Source organism: Sceloporus occidentalis, unplaced genomic scaffold (assembly GCF_023333645.1).
Source record: "Sceloporus occidentalis isolate IW3139 unplaced genomic scaffold, rSceOcc1.0.p SCAF_9, whole genome shotgun sequence".
Lineage (NCBI taxonomy): Eukaryota > Metazoa > Chordata > Lepidosauria > Squamata > Phrynosomatidae > Sceloporus > Sceloporus occidentalis.
In genome coordinates, this window is record NW_028316989.1 from 14,831,008 (window position 1) to 14,858,775 (window position 27,768).

At 42.8% G+C, this 27,768-nt stretch overlaps 1 protein-coding gene across 1 annotated transcript in view; it reads left to right on the forward strand.

Annotated features, from left to right (window-relative positions):
- Positions 1-19,593: 19,593 nt before the first annotated feature.
- Positions 19,594-27,768, forward strand: part of POU2F3 (POU class 2 homeobox 3) — a 65,479-nt gene continuing 57,304 nt past the window's right edge. The window contains 2 exon segments of the mRNA XM_089538153.1: positions 19,594-19,667; positions 19,669-19,751. Of these exon segments, the coding sequence (XP_089394279.1) occupies positions 19,594-19,667; positions 19,669-19,751 (157 nt within the window).

Sequence of the window (27,768 nt, forward strand, 5' to 3'; positions counted from 1 at the left end):
AATTTCTTTGAATTCTTCTTGGGTTTATATCCACGAAATTTCATGCAGAAATAGAAAGCAGTTAGTCTTAAAGGTTCCTTCACCCCTTCCTCCTTTTTATGCTGCAAGAGACTACACACAGCTATTTCTTTGAAAACTAAAGTAATATAATTCAGAGACATAGCTGTGTCGGCCTGGAATGTCAGCATGCAAAGAGCTCTTGTTGCACCTTTGAGACTAACTGTGGGAAAGAGGTTGTAGCATAAGCATTTGTAAATTTGGCCTACTTCCTCAGATTTGAGAAAGCGGAGCAAGTTTATGAAAGTTTATGCTACAATTCCTTTTACGCAGTTTATTAATCTCAAAAGTGCTACAGGATTTGTTTGCATAAATATAAATTGGTCTTGTGTAATTCCATACAGATCCACAAGGAAGCACTGCACACCAAGCATCTAGACAGCTACAGTATTGGTGGTAGCAGAGAAAGCAACATGAACGGCATTGTTATGCATGGATTGTCCTGCAAAGATGGTATAAGGAAGTAGTTACGGATCAAAGGCGTAGAAGTTCATCAGGGTTTCAAGCCCCTAAGAGTCTAGATCAGGGTAGGCAACTATATGCCCTGGGATGCCTTAGAATCAGGCTACTAAAATAGAAGAGGAAACCCAAAGTGGACAGAAGTTCATTTTTGGTTCTCTCAATGTGTGTGTGTGAGTGTGTGTGTGTGTGTGTGTGTGTGTGTGTGTGTTACACTGTATAGTTGGCCCTCCCTGTCCAGGGATTCTGCATCCATGAAGTTCACCATCCATGGTTTGAAAATATTTTTAAAATCCAAAAAGCATACCTTGATTTTGCCATTTTATGTAAGAGACACCATTTGACTATGGCACTGTATATAATGAGACATGGGTTTTGATGTCCACAGGGACCCTGAAACCAAACCCTAGAAGATACTAATGGACTACTGAGTTGGGAAACATTGCAACCTATTTAAAAGGTGAATTGTTGCATCTTGAGACTTCCAGGAGCAGTGGTCTAGCCTCATTTTCTGGCCAGAAAAGGTCAATCTAGTGCTTTAGGGGCTGGCATCCTGTTCATATACACATGCATGTCATGCTATTTTCCCTTGCACAATAGACATATTGTGTTGACAGTGGCAGAAGTGGAGTTGCATGTACAGCAGCATGGTGCATTGCGGTTGTGCTTTGCTCATTGTGAATAAACGTTGCACAATGGCATCTAGTCACTGATATGTATTGAACAGTGTTGCTGTTCTGCAAGGGGGTTGCATAGTGATGTAGTGATGTAGTTCTACATGCAGATATTTAAGAGGTGATGTTGGTTTGCAGGGTCCACCAAAACATCCTTGTGAAGGGAATCCACATGTGCTGCTGAGAGCACACTTCACCCACTCTATTCTAGATGCATATTTATCAGGTGTGTGTGTGTGTGTGTGTGTGTTTCAAGGAGTTTCTGCTTTATATGTCAGGACAGAATAGTAACAGGGTAGACAGCCAAAATACACTTAAGGCCCCATATTCTGTCTGATCTTGGAAACTAAGCAAGGTCAGCCCTGGTTAGTACTTAGATAGGAGACCTCCAATGAATGCCAATGAATGCTGTAGGCTGTATTTTAGAGGTAGGGACTAGCAAAACCACCTCTGAGTGTTCCTTGCCTATGAAAGCCCTATAAAATTCATGGAGTTACCACAATTGAACAGGTGAGTTGAAGTTACATACACAGATGGAACTCAGGTGTTCTGTCCATCCTTTTGCTCTTTGCAAAGTGCATGGGGAAAATGTTGGCATGTGCCTCCTTTGACGTCCAGATTTTTTTGGCACGCTCCTATCATGGGCTTTGGCATTGCATCTTGTGTGTGAGCAGAGCAGGATTTACTTTCTCCCCCACCCATGTTCGGGACAGAACAGTGCGGCAGAATTTAGAGTGGAAATGAAGCTTGCAAGGTCTCTGGTTTCAGCAAGGAAGCTCCATGACAAAATTTGCATAAAGTTCATGCAGATAGCCAGCTTTGCATAATTTGCATACAACTTAGACTGCATTCATCCTCAGATCATGCCCCCAGTAGCACCAGACTCTCCACCTTGGCTCATCCCTCTCCTTTAATCCTTCCTCTCACACACAAAATCATTTTTTTTAAAAGATACTATACCACTGCGGACAATTGCAGTGAATATCTGTGGCAACTGGACAAGGGGTGTTTCAGGTGCCCAGATCAATGACCTTTCATGCCTGCCTTAGTTTTCCCCTTGCCTACATACACAATCCAGGCCCCCTGTCCCTTAAGTTATTTGCTGAGCGGGTGTCATTAATAGTCATATTTTGTGTGTGTGAGTGTGTGTTTGTGTACCTTCCACTCATCGACTGACTTATGGTGACCCTATTAATTGCATAGGGTTTTCTTTGGCAAGGAATACTCAGAGGTAGTTTTCCTCTAAAATATAGCACACATCATCTGGTATTGGTTGGTGGTCCCAGCGTAGCATAGCGGTTTCAGTGTTGGACTACAACTCTGGAGACCAGGGTTTGATTTCTTGCTGAGCCATGAAACACACTTGGGTGACGCTGGGCAAGTTGCATGCTCTCAGCCTTACAGGAAGGTAATGGCAAACCTCCTTTGAACAAATCTTGCCAAGAAAACCCTATGATGGCCTTAGAGTCACCCTAAGTTGAAAATGATTTGAAGGCACACAATAACAACACCCTCTTTAAAGTACTGACCAGCCCTGACCCTAGTTAGTTTCCAAGATCGGATGCTGTCTGGTGCCTTTACAATATTTTGGCTATGATCCTAATTACTTATACGTAATTACTTTCAGGATAACTAAGGCCTGCACGCATACTACGGTTGCCTCGGGGTGTCCTTTCCAGATGCCCCGCATCCCTAGTACATTGTAATGGCAGCGCCCATTCTACATGGGCGCCGCCATTACGACGTCACGGCCATGCCGCCTCCAAACAGAGCAGCGCGCACATGACGTCCTTGCGCCGCGGAAGGGTGCCTGTGGTGCCCTTTCTGCAGCACCGGAAGGAGCTCCATTTTGGAGCTCCTTCCTGTGTTTGTGTCACTGGCACAGCCTTTACACGGCTGTGCCAGAGACATAAAAGAGAAAGGGGCCGAGTGGCCCCTTTCTCCCTTTCCTTGATGCTGTTGGGGTGTCCTTGGGGCTTGAAGCCCCAAGGACACCCCTTTCCAGGCTGGGGGGAAGTGGCCTTTTGTCGCTTCCCCGTGGCCTGGAAAAGTGGCAGCTGTGGCAGCTGAGGCCCCAATCTGTCGGGGAAAGGGTCGGGTGCAGGCCACCCCAAAGGGGCGGTCTGTACACCGCCTAAGGCACATATAAGCCAGTTGGTGTAGCGGTTTGAGTGTTGGGCTATGACTTGAGACCAGGGTTCAAATCCTCACTTGCCCATGGAAATCCACTGGGTGACCTTGGCCAAGTCATACTCTCTCAGCCTCAGGGGAAAGCAATGACAAACCTCCTCTGAATAAATCTTGGCAGATAACCCTAGGACAGGTTTGTCATAAGTTTGGGTCAACTTGAAGGTGCATAACAACAACAAATAAGTTACACTGTGGCTGTAAATTGATGAGGGGTAGTTTCATAGGGATCCCCCCCACTTCTTTTGAAATTGAGTTGCAACTTTTAAAGTTACTGTTGTAGTTACAGGAACGTGGCTTCACTAAATGGTAGAGGAGATTGTTTTTGAAAAGGAACTTCCCAAGCTATATAGCTAAGCGTGTGCTCAGAGGTACACCATTCCATAATTCTTTGCAAATGTCTTCTAGAAACCCTTATTTTCACATCTGAGTTGGTTGGATTGTGGACTTTTAACTTAAAAAAAACACAGACAACATTAACATCTATTGACTTCTGTTCCAGATGTGGGGAGCATAGCTAACTGTACAAACTGTACAAATGGAAGGAGCGACATAAAACCCACTGGGGTGACCTTGGGCATGTCTCATGCTCTCAGCCTTGGAGGAAGGCAATGGCAAACCTCCACTGAAGAAATCTTGCCAAGAAAACCCCATGTGAAGCCACATGGAACTCACTTCACAGCAGTGGGTCCATAGCCCATTGGTATATTTATCCCTGTTCAGCATTCAGAAATTTCTAGATTTCTGGATAGCTGGATAGTTTTGTGCCTGAAACTCTGGAAACTGCATCAAGTTAGCGTGTAGACCAAAGTGAGCAAAGTGCACCCTGTGGGCCATTTGGTGACCTCTTGAGACCCTGGGGTAAAAACAAAATTGGCCCTAAATGGTGGGGGAGCCTTTTTACCTAGGCCATTTAGACCTAGGAGAGGTCTGTTTTGAAAGTGGATGTGAACCAGTAGTAACTTGTTCTCACAACTTATTGACAAGAAAGCAACCTCTCCTGAGCCTAAAATGGTGTCAGAAGGGACTAAAAACATGGTTCAAATGCCCCCATGCCTCCTTGAAATGGTTTGGGGAGAAAAATGGATTTGAATTGGGGTTGTTTTTTTCTGGTGGAGGGTGAGGTGCATCCCTTCAAGGTTCCTCCCAGTAGTTACCCTCCCAGTGGTTCTCAAACATTGGTCCTCTAAGTATTTTAGACTTCAGCTCTCAGAAGCCCAAGCCAACTTGGCCAACATTCAGGAATAATGGAAGCTGAAGTCCAAAACATCTGGAAAACCAACCTTGGGAATCACTGGTGTAGACATTACTGAGTCAGAACAAAGTTCTGACTTGATATAAGGCACCTTCCTATCATGTTTCCTATGCTGCTGTTGTTGTTTGTATGTTCCTATCACTCCCACAGAGAGTGTGATGTACTGGGTTGAGAGTCAGACTGCCACTCTGCGGACCACAGTTCAAATCCCCACTTGATTCAAATCCCCCACTTGATTCAAATCCCCAAATCCCCAAGTCACAATCTCTCAGCCTCAGAGGAAGGCAAGGGCAAGCCTACCTTGCCAATAAAACCCCATGACAGGGTGGCCTTAAGGTCGCCATATGTTGGAAACAATGTCACTGAACAACAAGAAGTGAAAAGTTGCTCTCCTGATAGCTGAGACAGACATAATTCACCCACAGTTTTATGGGGAAGATAGTGGCAGGGTTGGTGTTTGGTTATATCACACTTGAGGGAGGCCTGAGCCAATTTGCCCAAAGTGAGGAGCACATCTTCCAGCCCAAGGTATCATAGCCTGGAGGGGGCACAAAGCATGCCTACTCTGATCCTGCCTCTGCCACCAATTGCCTCCCTGGCTCCTCGGGCAAGTCATGTCTCCTCCCTCACCACCATGTCTCTGGGCCCCGAGTTTCTCCACTTCTCCAGATTGGTATCGTGAAGGCTTAGTCACCGGGACCTTGCAATCCTCGGAGGCCCCATGCTCACACACGCTGTTCCCATACCCACACACCTCTGCACTGTTGGAGGTTCACGCACCCCATTGCCTCTTGGGGCTGAGAGAACAAGACAAGCACCTTGAGAAGTGATCGTTGCCGGCCTTGGCGCTTTGAAGATCAAAAGCCTTCTCTCTCTCTCTTCTCTGGAGTTTTTCGAAGCACTTCGATACCTTCCTTGCAGGGTTTTGGATTGCTCCTTCCAGCATGCCCAAGCAAGTGTGTCTTTGGCCTGCCTGAAATCCCAGCCTTGCAAGTGGGAGAGAAGCCAGCTATGCTTCCTAAAGGGGGTAATGATGAGTAAGATCCAAGGGGGAGCACCCCAAATCATATGAGAGTGGTGTTCCTCACCAACCCATCAGAAAAGATCACTGAGATGTTCATTAAGTGGGGAGCATCTGACTGTCTCCCCCACATCTTTCTTTTCCCTTTCCCTCTTCTGCTGCTCTACCTCCCTTCTCCCAAGACTGGGGCCCAAATGAAAAAGTTGCTCATATGCAAATCGCCCACTTTGCATGGGCCGCTTGCCAAAGTTCCTAGGACATAAAATGAAAACACACACACATATACACAAGAAAGAGAGAGAGAAAAAAAACACAGGGGAAAAATTGAATAAATAAACTGCCTTACCTAGGGATGAGCTGTGCAAAGGGGGTGCGGTCCCAGAAGCCCGGGCAACTGTTCTCACCTGCCTCCTCAATGTGGCAACCGGCACTGCCACGCCAGAAGTGCTAGCAAGGAGCAGCACTAACAGCAGCTGGCAAGACAGAGGAAAAAAAGAGAGAGAGAATTTGGAGGGAAGACAGAAAGGTGGCAGAAGGAGAATCTTGGTCTACTTAAGGGGCAGAGGGAAGCTGGCAGCCCCACGAGCCACCACTTTGGACGAGGGCTGGCTGGGTTGTGGCAGATACTTTTCCTCTAGCAGGATGGTGAATTTGGACCCAGCACATGCAGGTAAGGCCCCTCTCTTTCTCCCCCAGAGGACAGGATGGCTCTTGTTCATGGAAGGAGAGAGAAATAGTCACTTTCCAAGTTTTTTTGCTTTTTCTCCCTTCCCTGTTGAGGGAAAAAACCCTAAAGGGTTCCTCTTAAAGCTGTCAGTTGTTTCACCGTGACAGGTTCCTGTTTGCTCTCATCTTTCCTTGTTTTAAGATACACGTGTGGGGAGAGGAGAATAGCAACTAGGTATGCCAATGCAAAGAATGGGGTGAGATGTGCAAGGAGTTGTCATTTCCAATGGGTTGGGGGTACGGGGAAGGGTTGTTACAAGCCAGGAATAGTAAATTACCACTTGTGGTTCATTTTACAAAACTTGACAGGTGCCCGAGCTCCAAGGTTGCCTGTAACTTGATACTATTTGACTTGGAAGATGGGTTTTTTTTTTCATTCTTCTGTTCTTAGGCATCCCAAGAGCTGATGCACAACTGTAGTGACAAGAATGTGTTTTCTGCACATGCTCAGGAAAGCTCTCTTCTTCTAAGGCTGAGCTCTGAAACTGAAATTTTGTAAAATATTTGCTGTGCAGCTGTGCCTGAATTTGCCTAGCATTATGTAGGAGATGGGACTAAAGACAAGTGCATTTCACCTAAGATTTCAGACCTTCTGTTTTTGGATTATGACTCCCAGAATCCACTAGCCAGATGGAAGTCTGACCACTGTAGTCCGCCAAATCAATTTTTCCATGTTCAGTGAGCTACATAGATGGAGAGAGGGTGCTTGCGCATTCTCACATGGCGAGGGTTGTACTAAGTGCTACTTGTGATCCCTTCCAATTCCACCATTCTATGGTTGGTTCCACAAACATTGGTTCCCCTCTCCCACCCTTTGGCAGTTTGTGTTGGGGTGGGTATACAAAGCTAGGGCTCTGAATTTTTGTAAGAACAATGCTGTTTCTTCTGATTCCCACACTTTGGCAAAGGCATGGATGGAAACAATGAGTGGGAGGAAACATTGCTCTGAGATACAAGTGACTCTGTGGGTAGGCTGGAAGAGAAAAACAGAGTACAGACCCTTCATCATTCCCTTGGACTGTATATTTTAACTTTGTAAGCCGCCCTGATTGCTTTTGTAGAGAGGCGGGATATAAATAAATTATTATTATTATTATTATTATTATTATTATTATTATTATTATTAGATCTGGTAGAAAGCAGGCAGGGCAGAGTAACAAACAAGGAAAGTAAGGCAGTCAGGTGCTTCTTCGTTTCAACATGAGAGAATGCTAACCAGGCTTACGTGTTTACACCTGTTTTTCACCACTGGAGAATCTGAGAAAATAAATGTGTTTCTAAGCATGTACTGAGTATTTTCCCTATTGGTATCAAGGATTCTTCAACAACCTCCCTTGCCTTACAAAAATATACATTTGGGATAGGGAAGAGATCTGACAGGCCATACTGGTTTAGGACATCTTGGAGTTTTACTCCAAAAAGGTAATTTTTCCAAGCTCTGTTCAGGACAGCAGTCTCCAAAATCAGGCATCTGGCATCTTTAGTGCCATTTCAGTATCTTCAGGTACCTGTTATTGCTCCATATTGTCTTCATTGTCCATCATTCCCTGTTCAAAGGCACTGGCATCTTCCAAAGACATACAGTGTTCATTTTATTAAGTCACAGAGCACATGGACTAGAATCCTGTTGGTGTCTTATGCATGAGTAAGATCCTCTACAGAAGTGCTTGGGCATTTTTGCTGCATGTGGAATGGCCATATTCAGTTCAAGGCTGCAGAAATGGAGTTGCACATATGGCGCCATCACCCATGGTTGCATGTTGCCCATGACTGCACATTGTGCATGCAGATGTGAATTCAGTTACAAAATCATGGCAGTGCACTAACATTAAAGCGTTGCACCGTGTAACTCTGCACAAGCATGAAGTTATGCTCCATTTCTTTGATGTACAATTGCAGCCACGTGCAAATGCTTTCCTTGTTGCAAGAGTGTGAAAATCCACTTATCCCCGTTTCCACTTTGTTTTTGTTATCTTTTTGGTTTCAAAAATAATATTCCTGCTTTCTATTCAGGAGATTAATCGCTCATAGCAGCTACACAAAACCAGCAAAGAGTCTTGTGGACTTTTAATGGCAGTGGCCACAAGTCTATATTGTGGTCTACCCTGCATAACTTTACATATAATTAAGTACATGGGAGATGTATTATAAACCTTCCCAGTGAATTGCATATCCGTGTGTTGGCAAGAGTGTCCCAATGCACATTGGGCTCTATGATGAGCACTGGCAGTGCCTACTAGCCATTTTCTGGATGGTAATTGGGAATGCTCAGTGCACACCGGTCCCAGTGCACATCAGTGCCCCTTGCTCATTGATTCTGATATGCATTTGTCCCAATGTGCAATGGTCAGTTCACTGGCTCCTCTACATAGTAGCATCATGGCATCCTCTTACTGAATATGGACATTACTAAACTGCTCAATTCTATTTCCCACAGATATAAGTCCATTTACCTAGACGTACTTCTGATACTGAATTGCAGTCTAAATATTTTAGGGTGCTTATGATGACGATTCTTATTAATACAGACCACTTTGTGAAATGTAGCTTTTTCTAATGAAAGTTCTGCATCACAAATCAGAACAGCATCCCTAGCAAGGATCCAAGGGAAAGAGGAGAGAGTGTACTACGGTTCCATGTGACCTGGCCACAGTCCTCCTTCCTTTCTGGGAACATCTAGGTTAGATTACTCAATGCACTTAATGTGGGCCAGGTGTTAAAGACTTCAGGAAGCTCCAACTAGCTCAGAAAACAGCAAGGATTCTGATGGCTGGTCATGGAAGAAGGAAACATGTCTTCCCAGTATCAAAAGCCTGTTTGTTTTTTTCTTCTGGGACAAGTAACAATACTACCATTGACCTACTAAATGGTCTAAAATGGTTTAGGGCAGGGTAGGCAACTCCAGTGTGTCTGGGAATCAACCTCCTACCCTGGGAAACTTTGAAGGCTATTCAGTTTGTCAAAAATGCCCCCAAGTTAGGAAAAGGGACAAAACAGAAAGTAAATGGAAATCCACTTCTGGTTTTCAAAAACTGGAGGCAAGGCAAGTAATGTTAAACAGACAGGAGATACACTGAGTTGTTGTTGTTGTTGTGTGCCTTATAGTCATTTCTGACTAATGGTGACCCTAAGTATGCCAAGAAAACCCAAGAGTGTGATTTGCCCAAGTGGGTTTCCACAGCAGACTTGGGATTTGAACCCTCAAGGAGAAGTGTACAGTTAATTTCAAAAGTGAATTTCTCCTCCTAAAGGCCTCAGCAATCCTCCCCCACTCCAAACAAAACCCTCACAAAAAAAGAGCTTGTAGCATCTTGGAGACTAACTGAAAGAAAGATTTAACTTCCCTAAGTCTTAAAGGTGCTACAGGATCTCTCTGCATACTGATTCTACAGACTAACACATCTATATGTTTGAAGAACAAATGTAAGCTACTATATAGTCATCAGACTGCAGACATACATTTAGACTACAGTTTCCAAAATCCCCCAGACAGCTTATCCACTGACTGTTTTGGCTGGAAGACTCTGGGAACTGTAGTCCATGTTCTGAATAGTATTAGCAGCAGTAGCTGTTTCTTGAGTTTATGTAGCCTTTTGAAACACACCATCAGTGTGTGTTTCCAACTGATGGTGACCCTATCGCAGGGTTTTCTTGGCAAGTTTTGTTCAGAGCAGGTTTGCTGTTGCCTTCCCCTGAGGCTGAGAGAGCGTGACTTGCCCAAGGTCACCCAGTGGGTTCCACAACTGAGCAGGGAATTGAACCCATGATCTCCAGAGTCCTAGTCCAACACCCAAACATTTGCTTCAGTTTATTAAGCCTTTCATTAATAGATGCAACTAGAGGAATGAGATGGTTAATACTGCAAAAGACCCAAGTCTATCTCTGGATCAACATCTTGTAAGAGCTGTCATCACATCCGCACATAAGTCTTTCATGAATATTCGCTTGCATTTCAGCAAGTATAACCACAAAGATCAACTTATTTTTCAGTGCTTACAGGTATCTTTCTATCCAGGAAAACATTTCACATGCTCTGTTTATGCATGGACATATCTCTTCATTTGTCTGCAGTGGCTCTGTCCAAGCTCTGTCTGAGCAAATTCAAAGGAAAGACAGCCAATTTGTTTAAGTCCCAAAGGCCCCAAGTTCAAAAATATGGCACACATTGAAAGACTACAAGGAGGCTGGCATAGTTATAGCACTTTGTGGTGAGACTAACTGTTTTGGCTTTTCGTGAATATGATAGCCAGACATTGGAGAGGTGGAGGGGTGAAAGGGATCTGGGCTAAAAGAACTCAGGGGGAAAAAATTAAGTGTGAAAACTGTGCTTGTGAAAATATATATCATGATGTGTCACACAAAACCCTAACATACTTTAGAAGGCTTTTAGCACACTGTCTTTCCTATTTTTAGTTGCTTTCTTAACGCAATGATGAAGCTTAGAAAAGAAGCTATGAGGACTGGATACTAGCTTCTTGTTGAACCAAGCTATGGTATTGTTGAGACTGTAGCAAGCTCATCGACCACACAGAAGCATCTTGGGTGCTTTAGAGTTGAAGGCTAGACTTAAGCTTAGAAGCAGTTCAGAGAATTCATACTGTTTTCTCAGGAACATGAACTGTGAGCCAGGAAGCCTTTAGTTCATCTTAACCACAACTTTCACTGTGAGAGCTTTAGGGGTTGCTTCCAATATTCTCCCCACCAAAACTCCTTCCTTGATTTTGGATTTCTGAGATACTTTGCCTAGTTCAAAAAGGTGATCCTATTCCATAGTGCCAGTGGTTAATCTTTAGACCCTTGTTGTTGTTAACTGCTGTCAAGTCAACTCCGACTCATGGTGACCCTGTGGATGAGACATCTCCAAGACCTCCTGTCCCTCCACTACTCTGCTTAGGTACTGCAGACTCATGCATAGCATCTCTAATTGAGTCTATCCATCTTGGGAGCCATCTTCCTCTCTTTCTCTACCTTTTCTAGCATTATTGCCTTTTCTAGTGAGCCCTCCATTCTTATGATGTGTCTTAGTTGAATCATCTTGACTTCCAGAGAGAGTTCAGGCTTGATCTGCTCTTGTACCCATTTGACTTTTTTGGCCATCAGTGGTATCCTCAGCACTCTTCTCCAGTGCCATGTCTCAAATCAACTGATTTTCTTCCTGTCCACATTCTTCACTGTCTAGCTCTCACATCTGTACATGGTGATATGAAATACAACAGCTTGGATGATTCTGACTTTAGTGCTCAGACCCTAGATTTCATTTATTATTATCATGGCAAAATCCATTTGAGCAAAACTTACTAAACATTTGGGCCAGGATCATATAGTGTCAATCTATACGAAAGAGATATCCAAAACTAACCTGGATAAGTGGAAGCCTCAACCCATTATGGCAGGTAGCCCTGACACTCACTACTACTAGAAAAGCTGGCAGTCACCAACACAACCTTCCAACCAGAAACTGGCTCTTTCTAGCACAGCCTATATCTTCATTGCACTCTTTAAATACCTCAAGGGCTTGGGATGGTTTTAGAAAAAGTCTGGACAGCTACCTGCTGGAGATGATTTAGCATGGCATTGAACTCAGTGAGGCCCCTTTCAACCCTATAATTCCAACTATGACACTTATAACTATGACTCAATTATGTTTTAAAGGCCATGTATTTCCTTCACCTGTGAAGCATGTAAGAGCTGTTTTCTTTAACCTATCCCACCGCCATCACACACTTTACAACAGGGGTGGGATTCATACAGCCCATTTATTGATTCATACAGCTCATTTATTTCAGGTACATATTTCTATCTGTGAATATATTTGTTATTGTTTGGATGAATTAAGGTTGTAGATATGTTTATAGTAAAAAAGGGGGGATTATATATCATAAAATGAGTATTTTTAACCATGTATTTGCCCAGTTGGTTACCCAAATGTTAAGTTATTAAGGGGATGATGTGGTAAATAGTTTCAATCTTCTTAGATCATTATGGCATTGTATCATCATCATCATCATCATCATCATCATCTCAATCATTCCTCCTCCCCCCAAAAAATAATTCGGCCTCAAGGAAGCTTACAATTTACAAGAACAATACTCTTAAAAGCATACATGGTCATGGTTCTGTCTTAGGGAATCTTGGGATTTGCAGTTTAAGGGAAGTTAAAATGGAATTGTTGCACTATGAACACTTCTTCCAAAGACTTTACACAACTGCTCCATCTTTCCTTTTTCTGGGGATTTCTTCTAATTGCAGGAAGGGAGGGAAGTGGAAGAAAAGGTGGGAACAACACAGGAGAGCTAGAAATGGAAGACAGTGATGACATTTCCAGACTCCTTGTAAAATTCCCAGAATGAGGCAGGATGGTTGCACAATTCGCTCCTCATTTGGCAGCATGCAGTCTTTCTCTGGAATAAGAGGTTACACACTGCAGCATGTAAACAAGTGAGTCTTGCTGCAACAAAATGTTACGGCATGGACTGCAGCACTACAGTGCCACAACCAGCCATTGCTGTCGTGTGTCTTCAAGTTGTTTTCTGACTTACAGCAATCCTATGGCGACCCTATTTGGGAGGCAAGATTTGTTCAGAAGGGGTCTATCCTTGCCTTCTTCTGAGGCTGAGAGAGTGTGAGCTGCCCAAGATCACCCAGTGGGTTTTGAAGGCCAAGTAGGGATCCAAACCCTGGTCTCTAGAGTCATTGTTGCTCACACCAAATTTGGGGACAGAAGGGAAATTTCATTGGGAGGTCAAAACTGAGTGCAAATGATTTTTGCATTCTGAACTCAGTTTGCAGCAACTGAAGTAAACTGAGGACAAAAGGGGAAAATGGGAGGAAAGGGGGGGGGGACTGAGACATTTTAAAAGCAGCTGGAAAAGTGGAAGGACAAAGGATTAATTGGGATTGTCCCTGCCAAATCAGGATAGTTGGTACTGGAGAATATGCTATCATAGGTACTCCCAGATATGAAGATCTATCTAAGGCTTCCTATGTCAGCCAGGCCTTTTTCTTAAGCAAGCACAAGCTTTTTGGCTTTTTTCCCCATGAGCATTACTACTGTAGCAAACTTTGACTGCTCTCTCCTCTCTAACTGTAGGAGAAGGTTATTCCTTCTTTGTGCACTGCACAATGGAGCTGTGGGATTCATTGCCATACATTGTGGCCATGACCACCAATCTTGGATGACTTCTTAAGCATATTAGACAAATGCATGGAGGAAGGACTATCAGGAGATGCCTACAGTCATGGTGCATATGTACCAATCTTTTACAACCTAGCTTCCTCCAGATGCATTGGACTAAAACCACAACCAACTATGGTGACTGTGAGAATATAGTCCAACACAACTGGAGAGCACCTGGTTGTGGAAAGCTGGCTACATGTTACCTCCAGGATCGGAAACACCTTTTGAATTAGCCCCTGAATCAGTTTTCCATGCCACAGAATAGCTACTTGAATTACTGTTGTGTGCATTTGCATGTAATACAACTTTTGATCCTTAGTCTCAAATCTACAATGATCTGATGATACTACAAATCCATCCTACAGGGCTGTTGTAAGAATTGCTAAGGTATTGCCACATGACAACATTACTTCATAGAAGATGCCAGGCTTTCATGGTGATGAGACATATGTGAGATGAGTGACAAGGCAGGCTGAGCTAAGACATAGCAGCGCATTGAAAAGAGAGATAGCTGTGTCTCAAGCAGGAATGGCAGTCTTTGCAAATTTCATTCTTTCAAGCAAAACAACAACAACAACAACAGATTTTGAAAACTGTTTGCAGATTGGGTCTTTATTCAACATACAATAGGCACACACATTTTTCAGCTCACAACATTCAGTATTTTTCAGCACACACGTTATTCAGCCCACAACATGTACATGCATTTGCACAGCATTTTCTGCATAAAGAAAAAAATCTTTTCTGCACAGAAATTCATCATTTTTCTGCCCCCTAAAATGGTTTTCTGAAGTCGTGCGCATTTTTGGCCAAGAATAAGTCTGGAACTGTGAAAATTCTCGTCCTTCCAATATTTTCTTCTTCAGGGCTTCTCGACACTTGGGAAACCCATTTTTTCATCTAACATTCAGATATTTTTGAATATTCTTTCCATCTCTAGAATGAAACGATGGCATGGAAAAAATATTTATGTATTTATTTAATACCTCACCTTTCTTCCAATGAGACATTCAAAGCAGTTTGCAAACATCTCATCTTAAGACAGCATTAAAATGTGTTGCATGGTTATCCGCATCTGACAAGGACACCAATACTTCCATCGTGTTCTAAGTGAACATTATTGGAGCACATTTGCTTGGCTTTGGAGAGAATGGTTATCAAAAAGTACTGGACCTCTAGAAAGTGGTCACATATGTGGCCCTCCAGATATTGTTGGACCACATACCTCCCATCACCCCATGGCAAAGAAAACCAATAGTGATGGATGATGGGGACTGTAGTCCAGCAAATTTTGGAGGGTCACATATTTCCTCTCCCTGAGCGGGAGGATATTCACAAGTACATATTTCTCTTTGCTGGAGAATCAAGTCACTTGAGAGTTGTGAAAGAGAAACCTATTTGCCTCTTCAGCAGTACAGTTGACTAAAATGAACATTGTAAAGAATAAATCTGCTCTCCTGCTAGTGTTTGGTTTTATAGCAAAGCTTCCTGTCACTGAATGAAGTTGCTTTTGAGCGTGTCAGCTCCTCACTGAGAAGCAGCTTTCCTCTTCAGCAGTGCAGGCAGCTATAGAAGAAACTTCAAAGCATCCCTCTCTGCTGTTCTTTGGCTTAGTAGCAACACCGGGTTCTCGTAGTCCTAATGAAGGAGCAAAGATGTGTGGGAAAGTTATGACGGGTGAAACTTGCTCCGTGTAGTAATGAAACTGACTAGTCTGGCTCAGTTGTGTAAGATGTTGATGGCTGACTTTCATTCTTTGTTGGTGTTAACTCTTGAAGGTATAGGAGTTGTCTTGCAAGATGTCTCAGTATTGGTGATTAGTATTTACATGCAGTAAAGATGATATGGATTGTTTTTTGTGGGTTTTTCGGGCTATGTGGCCATGTTCTAGTAGAGTTTCTTCCTAACGTTTGATAAAGATTATCGTACCCTGCAATGGTTCCAATTTGTCAGGGGCAATCCCAATTAATTCTATGCTGTTCCACTTTTTCAGCTACTTTTCAAATGTCCCAGGTCCTCCACTTTCCATCCTCAGCCTTCTTTAGTTGCTGCAAACTGAGTCCAAAGGAATTTGCACTCAACTAACTCAGCAAGAGAAGAGGAAGGGATGGACTCTTGCCCTTCCCAGCAAGCTCAGGCAAGAGCAAACTGCTGCAGCATCTCCTTATTAGTTTGTTTGTTGTTCTTCGTTAATAACTTTTGCCATCTTGACCACATGTTGATGTCGCTTGGCCATATCTCCCTTCCCTCCTCCAAACAAATGTGATGGGTGGGTGACTTGCCAAGATCCCCTAGGGAGTCAATGTTCCCTGTAGCCCCAACAATTGCCACTTCAGCCTTGGAGGGTTTCAGCCCACCAAAACCCCTCTTGTGCTAAGCCTATTTCCTAAAGTAAATTGATTGCAATGCATTTGGGATTTGGGTTTATATCTAAAGTCATTTCCACTGTGTTAGGGATTCAAAAGGCATTTGGCTGGTGAGAGGACACGTGACAGGGTCCTCTTACTGTAACTGATTTGTTTGATGTCAAATCCAATTCAATTATACCTGGCAAGCCAGCAACAGCTCCAACCAGCTCCATCAAGACTCTCCATTTTATTTCTTTGTACCAAGGCCAGGCTAAAATTGCAAGCAGGTATTCCTGGGGTGTGTGTGTGCTCCAGTCGGGCTTTCCAAGGCTGCTTTCTGACTGAGATGTTAATCCAGATGAAAGATTCAAATGTGCCCTCTTAAATAATGTTTCCTAAGTCATCAGGTAATGAGCAAGCCTATGCAACTGTGGACTTTAAATACATTTCAACTATCCTGATTTGGCAATTTGGACATCCACTGTATGTCTAATTTTTCAGCTGCTTTTAAGATGTCCCAGTTTCTCTTTTCTTCTCCCACACTCCCACTTTGTCTTTGTCTTACTTCAGTTGCTGCAAACTGAGTCCAAAATGCATATGTAGTGTGCATTCATTTTATTCAGCAAAGGGGGTTGGAGAGGAGAAAGCACAATCTTGTCCTTCCTAATAGCAAAAGCAAACTGCTGCAACCTCTCATAGCTTGTGTTCCTCCCCATTAATAAGTTTTGCCTTGTGGACCATGTTGCTCTACCACATTTGTTCCAAGTTTCATCTGTGAAATGTAGGAGGTATATAATTTAGCAAGAGCCAGCCTGGCGTAGTGTTTCGAGTGTTGGACTACAATTCTGGAACCCAGTGTTTGAATCCCCCATTGGGCATGAAAACCCACTGGATGACTTTGGACTAGTCACATACTCTCAGCCTCAGAGGAAGGCAAAGGCAAACCCTCTCTGAACAAATCTTGTCAAGAAAACCCCATAATAGAATGGCCTTAGGGTCACCATAAGTCAGAAACAACTTGAAGGGACATAAAAACAACCTATGTTAAGCACATTGCTTCATCTTTCATCCTTCTAATATTTTACAGTTCACTTCTCAGAAGACCCTTGACCATACAAACAAGGGTCAGGGATTCTGAGAGATGATTTTTAAAACATCTGGAAGACTAAAGGATAAAAGTCAAGTGCATGCAGGACTTGGCTTTATCCGGTGGAGATCAGTCTGACCTCTGTTAGTCCTCAAACCTCAACTACAAATGGATCAAATTCCTTTTATTCTTCTTGCCATTCTTTACATTTCTATGCTCCTTTTTTAGTGACAGGTTGTCCTTTACGATTTGGGGAGAGACTATTAAAGCTTGGTAGCAGAGCACCTGTTCTGCATGCAGAAAGATCCAGGTTCAAATGGCCCATGATCATGCCTGGAAAGCCACTGACTAGTTTGAGTCAATTCGTGTATGTGGAACAAGGAAAGAAGATCCTCTTGTCTATTTGCAAAATGTCTTGGATCAGTCGGCCTTAGGGTCTCCATAAGTTGGAAACGACTTGAAGGCACACAACAACAACAACAACAACAACAACAACAACAACAACAACAACAGTCCTACTGGCAAACTCTTCCATGAGGTCAATAAAAATGGGGAAGAAAGTGATCGAAAATGGATAATTTGTGAGACTACGTCACTCATAACTGACACTGTGCAAGCAATATATGAAGCCTCTCCAAGCTGTAGATTTCTGAGACAAACCTCACCTGCTCCATTTGAAGTTTCTTTGCCAATCTTCTTGTTTCTTAAACCCTTAAATTATCTTTTGTTATCCCTCTGGATTCTTTGTGGTCTTGTTGTAAGCATGATACATAAAGCCCATGTCAATTATCTCCTCTGCCTGCTTGAAAAGAACAATTATACTTCATAGGGTTTTGCCTGCCATGTTGCTTTAATGGGAAACTCACCTGGCAAAACCACAGAAAACAAGTACAGAGCAGGTTTCTTTTTCTCTCTTGTATTATTTATTTTAAAGACAGTGATGAACGGATGCAAATCACCCTTCTCCAAAAGGGAACCGGCTAGTGGAAGCTTATGCAAATTGCTTTTCAAAAAAATCTTGTTCCAAATATATTGCATAGGGTTAAAGGTGTTATTGAAAAGGTAGCTGTGTGTAATTTAAATATTGGTGGTTTTTTTAATTGATGTAACTAGCTATGTGTTTGGGCTCTCTTGATAAGAAGAGATATAAAGGGGCATATCTTGATAGTGGGGTCCAGACATCCCAAATTCATTTATGGCTGAATCCAGCGAAGGTCCATGATTTCGGCAGAACAGACAACCATTTCTGGGGTGAAGCTCTAATAAAAATACAGTAATCAAAACAAAGGACAGGCAAAATGATGCCAGATGAGGTGTCTTGTTCAGTTTTAGTGAGCAACATAGTGGCCCTGTCTACTATGAGGATCTCTTCCGACAGGCCTTCCTTGAGTAACTCACTGGATCACCCGTTGATATGGACCACCATATGGAATATCCCAGGATGCCCATCTCTCTATCGTTGACTGATGTTTGAATAATTTAGATGATATTTTAATATTATTATGTGAGAATTATAATGTTGTTCTTTTTGGAGGGCAGGGCAATGGGGTCTTAGTTTGTACGGCTGTAATGTATTTTATTGTTGTTTTAAGCTGCCTCAATCCTGTAGGAGAGGGGGATAAAATAAATTATTATTATTATTATTATTACTTTTATGGATGTGTGCAGGAGAAGGACTGGGAGAAAGAGACGAAAGACATAAAATCTAAAGGGTTCTTTTTGGGTGAAAGCATGATAATTGAGGCAATCTGGTTCAAACTGTACAGCTATGGATTTTTTTGGCAAACTTTTCTCTCACAGTGTTAGCCTTGCATCTGTAATAATATGGTAACAATATTGGCCAAACATAATGACCTTCTGATGGAGTGATTTGATTGTAAAAATACAAAAATGCAGACCCACAACACCGTACGCAGCATGATGTTAATTTGGGGGTCATTGTGCAAGTTTACAAACAAGGCTTTTGAAAGGATTATTGAGACATTGTTGTCCTTATTAATTTTCCTGATACATCTTTTAGTCCATGCCTTGTCCGTAAACTTGCATAATGTGACTTTCCTTTTTCACAATCCTCATAGAGCACTTGTATATCATCTGCATAGATACCCATTTTAAAAATATATAATTTGTTTTGTACTATCTTTCCACACTAAACCCTGGGGGGAAATGCAAAAAATACAAATACTTACCACCCTGAAGGGGAAATTAGAGTTGTAAAAAGTTACTTTTGGAGACTATGGCTCCCAGAAACCCCCAGCTTTGCATGACCACTGTGAATTCTGAGGGCTATAATCCAAAAATGTCACTAGAAATGTGTCCGACTGTTAGGATCAGAGCCACTTTGAGGCTATTTTTCTCTCCTGAGTTTCTGCAGACAGAAGGAAGCTCATATGGAAAGGCCAGTTTTGGTTGTCCTGCCTTTGCTATCCACCCACCTTGAGCCGTGATCAGGGAAATGAATGGCAAAGACTCAAAGGTGAATGGAAAGGAGTGGAAGAGCAAGGAGCAACAGGAGGAGGGAGGTAGCGTCAAGCTTATGAATATTCCAGAAGCCGTATGTGGAGGAATTGGGAATTTGAAAGTCTGATGACATATTTTTATAATGACACGCTCATTGATGCTGTTTAGAGGAAGGCACAGATGCTGTGGATTGTGCCCTGCTATTAAAATCAGCTTCTGTGGTGTTTTCAGATATCAAGATGAGTGACAATGTGGCTGATTCCACGGACACACGGAACGAAAGCAGCCACATCGAACCCGGTAAGAAAAACTCTCTCTTTTTAAGCCTTATCATCCTGACTTGTCTCAGGACAATAGCAGGGCAAGTTCAAAGAGGAAGGTGCTATCCAAACCTTGTAACCAGTATCTTGCATATTTTATTGTTTTGACTGCGGACTTGCTTGTGTCAAAGCTGGGGTCCAGGGGTTGAGGGACTGGTCTAAATTCTGAGCAGAACAAAAGCTTTCTTAATTAGTATCATAGTAACTTCACACATAGTGTAGCAATTTCAGTGTTGAACTATGACTCTGGAGACCAGGGTTCAGTTCCCAGCTTGGCCATAAAGCCCACTGGATGAATTTGGGCAGGTCACACTCTCTCAGCCTCAGAGAAAGGCAATAGCAAACCTACTCTGAACAAGCCTTGCCAAGAAAACCCAATTATAGGGGGTCGCCGTAAGTCAGAAATGACTTGAAGGCACACAACACGCAAACGCAACTTAATGCGGCACATGCGCATGTTTGACATTTCCTTCCTTGAATCAAGAATGAAAACTGGGCCTCTGACAAAAACTGGATGGTTTTGTGAGAAATTGAGTGTGAGTTTGCTTCCATCTCTCTCTCTCTCTCTCTCTATATATATATATATATATATATGCTTTACTTCCAGTTGCATCCATTTGAAAATAGTATGTATCACTTTAATACGCATGGGTATTTTATTGCAATGGTCTTGCAGATATTAAGCCACCCCTAATGAAATGAGAGAGGAAAAATGTATCCTGCCTTCTAATTACATCATATAAAAATAATAATGGGCCTTACTACGATGGGGAAATTTGGCAGATTTATAAGGAAGCTGCCAAAGCAGTAGCTTCCTCGGAAAGGTGAAGAATCTCTTTCTCTGTCTCTCTCTGTCTCTCGCTCTCTCTCCAGTTTGCACTTAGCGTGGGCCAAAAGCAATCCCTGAAAGTGTTACTTCTAGGTAATTTTGCTGTCTGAAGGGTTACCACATTTAATTATCCAAAAGAACCCAGGCAAAGTGAGATCATCTTGACATTCTTAGTGTGTTAATAATGTTCAAATTAGTCCTTTGTTAAGATCACGAAAAAGAGATCCAGGAAAAGCCTTGTGGGTTATTGAGTTCAAAGCAGAGTTTATTGCAGGACTATTTCCTCCAGGATGAATAAGTGCTAAAGAGCTTGGAGGTTCAGTTCTTTTAATACCTTGAACTTGTAAGCAATGTCAGCTTTGCAGTGAACGGATCTGAAACCTTTCTGCGAAACATTTAACTCCCGTGATTTGACTACATCTCGAAGCAATTCTTTTACTTTAGCTCAAATGATTGGGCATTTCGCTTTAATTGTAGGTGTGGATCAGCCCTTTAAATATCACAGGATCCTTGCATTATTCCGAAGGATAATAGATTTTGAGAAAGAGAGATTTCAGAGAGCAAGACACTGAAAAGTGTTTACGCCTTGAACTTTCTTATGGGCTGTGTTTGTATTCCTATGGTACTCTGGTACATCTAATCTTGCACTGAATATTGCAAGTCATTTTTCACTTTCTATTAGTAAAACCAAAGGTGTCATTATTGGGGGAAATGAGGGCACTACCCCTCCCAGTAAGAATTCTGGCCCATCCAATGAAGTTTTCCCCCAATCCCCAAACTTCAGTTGACCCTTTAGAAATGCAGTTTAGGCATCCAGAGAAAAGGAACAGGCAAAGTTACCATGGAAGTACAAACACGACAAATAAGAGAGTACAAGGTGTGAACAATTTTCAGTGTCTCGGGCAGGTTACAGACTGCCGAAAAGCGGCGGTCTGCTGCCGCCACCGGTTGCAGCATCCGGGAACCGCAGCAGCCAAACGGCGTGGTTCCCGGACGATGCAAAGAAGGAGCACGAAAATCGCGCTCCTTCTTGCACCCCAGAAGAGATGCCGCAAGTGCCAAAGCGCGCACTCACGACGTCATTTCCAGGGCGTGACGTGCGGACACAGCCTGTCCGCTACGTCAAGATGGCGGCGGCCATGTGGAATGGCCACTGCCATTTTGTACGGACTGGGTCCGTATTAGGGTTAGGGGCATCAGGAAGTGACGCCCCTTTCTAACCCAAATACGGACCCAGTACGTATTTTCAGGCCTGTCTGTAACAGGCCATACTCTCTGAAATCTCTCTTTCTCAAAATCTCCCTGCTCTATTATTCTTCCTGATGGAATTTCCCAACTGGAGGCCCTGAAACTGAGAACAAATTTGCAACTCCAGGTTCAGATATGGCTACCTATTGGTTCAAATTCCAGGTTCAGATATGGTTCTGAAATGCCATCAATTTTGGCTTAATTCTCTCTCTGAGACATTAGGGCTTTCATTGTCTGTCAATATTATGCCATATTTGCACACAATATTGTGGTCTTTCCCCTCCCTTTTGAATCATTTTAACCCACAATGGCTCATGGGACCACTTTCTCCTGATCTTCCTTGAAAGAACCCTCCTTACTTTCATCAACTACGTTTAGAAATCAGGCTTTTAGCAGCTCTTGTTTCAGTAACCAGGCTCCTTGCTTCCTTCCTTGCTTGTTTCCCTTGAAACAGAAAAGGTAGCAGTTTTACAAGCCGTCGGCCTTCTTTTAAAACTAGATAGTAATCTAACATTAAATGCTAAGAAGCACAAAGAATTATCAGGGCTGAGCTGAAATGGGGATGAGGGCAGAATGCTTTCCATGAAGAATTTCAGCCTCAAAATAGATGTAACAATGTATGCACATTCAGAGCAAGGGCAATGCAGTGAAAAAAGCTATTAACTTCTCTCTGCAATAGCTTTTTCAGTCCTTAGTCACAATTTCACGCATCCTAATCTGACAGACAATGGTGTCATGTCAACACACTCAGTGCAGGAGCCTCAACTGGTTAGAAGAAAGGTAGGCAGTCTTGTTGGGACTACAACTCACGTAATCCCCAGCCATCTTGGGCAATGGCCAACGATTGAGGAATCTGTAGTTCAAAACAACTGCAGGGCACTAGGTTACCGGTTGCTGGCACAGCGTGAAGGCAATGTAAATTAGAAATTATTACTGTCCTCACTCAGAATTGCCTGCCTTGTCCTTCAGCAATGTTGCCATGTAGGCCGGTGTCAACAAGTGAACAAGATGAGCAAGGGAATGATGTCATGTTAGGATGCTTAGTGTACAGTTTCCTATAGTTGCCATAGAGCAGGGATAGGCAACCTGGTGCTTGCCAAATGTTGTGGATTATGTTTTCGTATGCCCAAGCCAGCATGGCCAATGGCCTGGGATTACAGCAATTGCAGAGGTTTTCACTGGGGCCATAGAAGAGTGGGCCACATTTCTCTTTATCCTGCCTTGCTTCTTCTCAGTAACTGTATCAGTTGAAACAATTTGGAGAAAGGCAACAGAAAAGTTGGAGGCAGCGGAAACTGATGGAGGAGAGGCAGTAACAGTGGACTAATGCAACATTTGGATGAAAGGGCATACTGTATGTAGACATCTACCCAATATCCCTGAGAAGAAACAGGTAGCAAGGTGGATATGGGACAGGTCTGGGGAAGAACAAACCAATGGCCTTTTGGACTTTTGCCACTAGGGTTGACCTGAGACTTTCTTACAGCCTGACGAAAAATGCTAAAATTACATATTGCTTGAGAGCAAAATTTGCCAAGAATCCCATTCCTACTTAGGGCCCCTGATATATGCAAAACTGTAGGTTACCTAACCATGAGACAGAGGTTGTTTCAAAACTCTCCTTTTTGAGCTGATATCATAAAATGGAGTCAAGAGCCCCGATTTAATTAAATGTGACGGCCTGGAAACACTCTTGAACAAGAGTCAAGTATTTCTTGAAAAGCTAGCCACTTCCAGTGTTATTTCTGCGAGTGAAAACAGAGCCAAGGAGACTTTTAAATGCCAATTTGCCAGGCTTGGCACTTGAGGGGTAGGGAGATGGAGATTGTGCCAATCTAGTTCACTGTTAAATGGATCCAAAAGTCCTTGTTCAGATGAGCCTTAGCATGCAACGGTTTGCTGCAAGGCCAGAGTTGCCTTCCTTTTAGAGTTGCTATGTAAATGTACACTAATGGAAGCTCTTTCTTAAAACAAAATAATGTTTCTGGGTAGAGCTTGATTGCAGAAGGACAAAGGAGTTAAGTGTCTTCTGTTGCAGACAAAAACATTTCTTCTGCTCTAGCTAATGCTCTAGTGATGCATTAGAACTAAGATGTTACCATGCTCTCCAACAGTCCTGATTTGGCAGGGATAGTCCTGTTTTATCCTCCGTCGTCCCATGTTTTCAGCTGCTTTTAAAATATCTTGGTTTCTCTGTCCTCCTCCCACTTTCCTCCTTTGTCCTCAGCTTATTTTGAGTTGCTGCAAACTGAGTTCAAAATGCAAAAGTAGTTTGCATTCAATATGAAGTTGAAAGCTTTCACAGTCAGCATCCATAGATTTTTGTGGGTTTTTCAGGATATGTGGCCATGTTCTGGAAGAGTTTATTCTTGATGTTTCACCTGCATCTGTGGCTGGCATCTTCAGAGAACATGTCCACATAGCCCCCCAAAAACCCAAAATCTAAGTTTGCATTCAGTTAACTCAGCAGGGAAGAGAGGAGAAGGCAGAATCTTAACTGCTCTTTAGGCTCAGGCAAAAACAAACTTCTGTAGCTTCTCCTAGTTTGTCTATTCTTCCCCATTAATACCTTTTGCTATCGTGATCATACTCAGAGGTTGTTTGGCTACACAGGTCTCATTTTCCATCCATGAAATGTTGTAGAGTATGTGTTACAAGTCTATGGATGCTTCTGTCACACACATAACACACACAAAAACAGCCTTACTGGTCTTTAAGGTGTCACAAGATTCCGTCGAATTGTTGCCTATGGGCTAGATTTTTTAATGTATATATGTACATATATAATTATATTACTGACAACATTAGTTATACTAAGCAATCTGACAATCATTAATGCTATTATTCTTTTCTTTTTTTAGCGTAATGAGTTACTTAGCTTAAGTTGTTAAAATGGTGCTTGGGGAAGTTTATGTTGGAAGACTCTGGGCCAATTTGAATCATTGTTCTCTTTGTGTGTGTATTCTAGTAAAAGAAAGTAATTAAAAACCCAAAAGTAACATGTTTGTAACAAGTAATATAATAAATAACAAGCCACAGATTGCTTTGGGGGGGGGAGGGAATTACATTCCAGTCTGTCATAGCCCACTACATTGGCTGATGCATTTCCCTGGAAATAAATGTTTGCAGTGATTTTCTACTGTTCCTGTTCAAGTAAAGGATGGGATCAATTCGGAAGAATGCAGTCAACCTTCTGACAAGACTTGTCAGACATGTCTGGGGGCTAGAAGGTGTATTTAGACACACTGCTAACTGTAGATGTAGGACACCGCTGGGATGGTGCTACAAGTTCATGGCTTAATTTGAACGCGGGTTTAAGTTCTGGAGCTTTGCTGAGACATTACTAACAAGGAGACCTTTGAGCAAGGTTGGGAATGATACAGCCCTCCAGATGGACTGCAACTCCCAGCATCCTTCTCCAATAGCTCTGCTGCCTAGGACTACTGGGAATTGCAGTCCAACATTTTGGGAGAAAGACAGAATATAAATCCCATAAATAAATCAAATAAAAATCACAATCCACAGACCATATGATTTTCATTATTGCCTCACGGCAATATTTTTTCTTCATTTTGTTCTCCAGATGTTTTGGACTTCAGCTCCCAGGGGTCCTAGCGAATATGGTCAATGCTCAGGAATTCTGGGAGTTAAAGTACAAAACTTCTGAAGGACCAATGGCTGAGAACCAGTGCTATAGAGCCTGCAGCATTCCCATGTGGAATATTTGCAGATGAAGCTAACATCAACTTAACACTGAGATTCCACATTGCAGAAATAATCCATTTTGACGCCACTTTAACTCAATGCTATGTAATTTTGGGAATAGTACTTTTGTGAAACATTCAGCCTTCTCTGTTAGAGAGCTCTGGTGCCACAACAAACTCCAATTCCCAGAGATCCATAGCACTGTGCCATGGCAGTTAAAGTGGGCTCAATTTGGATTATTTCTGCAGTGTGGATGCAGCTAATGAGAGGTGGTTGTGGGGGGGGGGGGGGGAAGCATGGTGAATATGGTGAACGTGAAACAAAATCTTCTTCTATGTAGCTCTCTTTGGTGGTCTAGGGACCTGGGATGCATTATATTGTCTCCCACCCTACCGCCCACCCGCTGCTCCTTGACAATAACAGGGAGTGGTGCTGCGAAGGGTGTGGGTTACCTTTATCTACCTTCTGTTTCTTTATCAATCTGGTACAACCTGAAACCCAGTTCTCACAGGTCTGGGAAATGGGGAAATCTTTTGCAGCCATTCCGCCAATCATTACTATGGTCTTGGGGTTGGGAGAGAGAGAAAAAAAACCGTGGCAGATGGGATGCAATCCCCTGTCTCCTGCCATGGGGCAAAGCAACCCTTGACTTGCACCCTCTTTTCCTTCACTCTCTCCTTCCTTTGGGAGTCCCTGATATCTGAAACCCTCCCCTGTATCTGATATGCCAAGGTGAGTAGGCTGCGGGCTCCCTATCTCTGTTTGTTTGTATGGCAGCTCTGCCTCTATCTGCCTCTGATCAGAACAACAGGGTTGCACCAAGAGGAGCAACTCCTCTTTGATACGGAGGCTGATGGAGGAGTGAGGGGAAGGCAAGGCCTTTTTGAACAAAAACAGAATACAAGCACGGGGAAGCGGTTGGAGCACACCTGCCTGTAACCGAATGGCTGCAGGCACTGGGAACATATTCCATCCCCACCCTTCTGCACTGGCCAAGTGGGAAACTGTTGCAATATCCTACAGAACCAATTTAGGGAAACAAACATGGGCATTTTGAACAAAAGAAATACAACAAGCTAGGACCACATAGGTCTTGGAAAGAGGCACGCAGCGTCTCTAGGCAAACGTTGCTTGGAAGTGGAAGTGTACTTCACAAACATGAGGTTGTGGGGTGCTGCTGTGTTGAATCCTTATCTTCATTTTTATTTGTTTTTTAATCCTTGCGTACAGAAAAGTGGCATCTCAAGGAAAATACAAGGCAACGCTGAATTAGGATCCTCCTTCCCTGCAGTTCATTTTCCACCTACAAGGTGTTCTTTTTATATATATATATATATATAAAGGATAGGGTTGCCATATGCCAGTTTCCCAAATTGGATGACCAAATCTGCATATTATACACATTTGCATAATATGCAAATTAAGTACATTGTGCTAAATTTAGATTGTGCAAATTAAGCACATGTTTCAACCTTGACACCATTTGTACAGTAAGCATTAATCTGGGAGGCTCAGGTTCGAAACACACTGTCGAAATAATCCAGTTTGAGACCACTTTGAATGCCTTGGCCCCAGAGCCCTCTGACAGAGTAGGCTCAATGACTCACAAAGTACGAATGTCCAGAATTCCCTAGCATTGAGCCAGGGCAGCTAAAGTGGTCTCTAACTGCATTATTTCTGCTGTGTGTTTTGGACCCCAGTTTAGTATAACAGAGTGACAGAACTGGACACAAGTATCGAAGAAAGAATCAGCTCCCAGTTTGGTCAGTTTCTGTACATGGAATGGGAGGGGATACCATTGTATCCTTTATTTCAGGCAGCATAATATCTTGGGCCAGACCTGTCTGACCTACAGCCACTTAAAAGCAGAGATCATATGCTAGATAAACCCAATTGTCCCATCATCATAATCTGTTTTACTTAGACTATTTGCAATGAATATCACCAAGTCTTGAGAGACAAGAACCTGGAACGTGCCATTTGCAACTCATGTTATTTGGTTACTTATAGTTAGGGCATCCTCCAAAGTCAGAATTGGGTCCAGAAACTGTTTTCAGAAATTTGAGACTGTACTTGATTGACGTGAACTACTAGAATACACTTGCAGCAGCCTTCAGATAAAACAACATTGCAGAACCATAATGAAATCTGGTTTTTGTCCCAAACAATCAGGGTTTCCTGGGAACTTGCCCTGATCACTTATAGTAACATATGC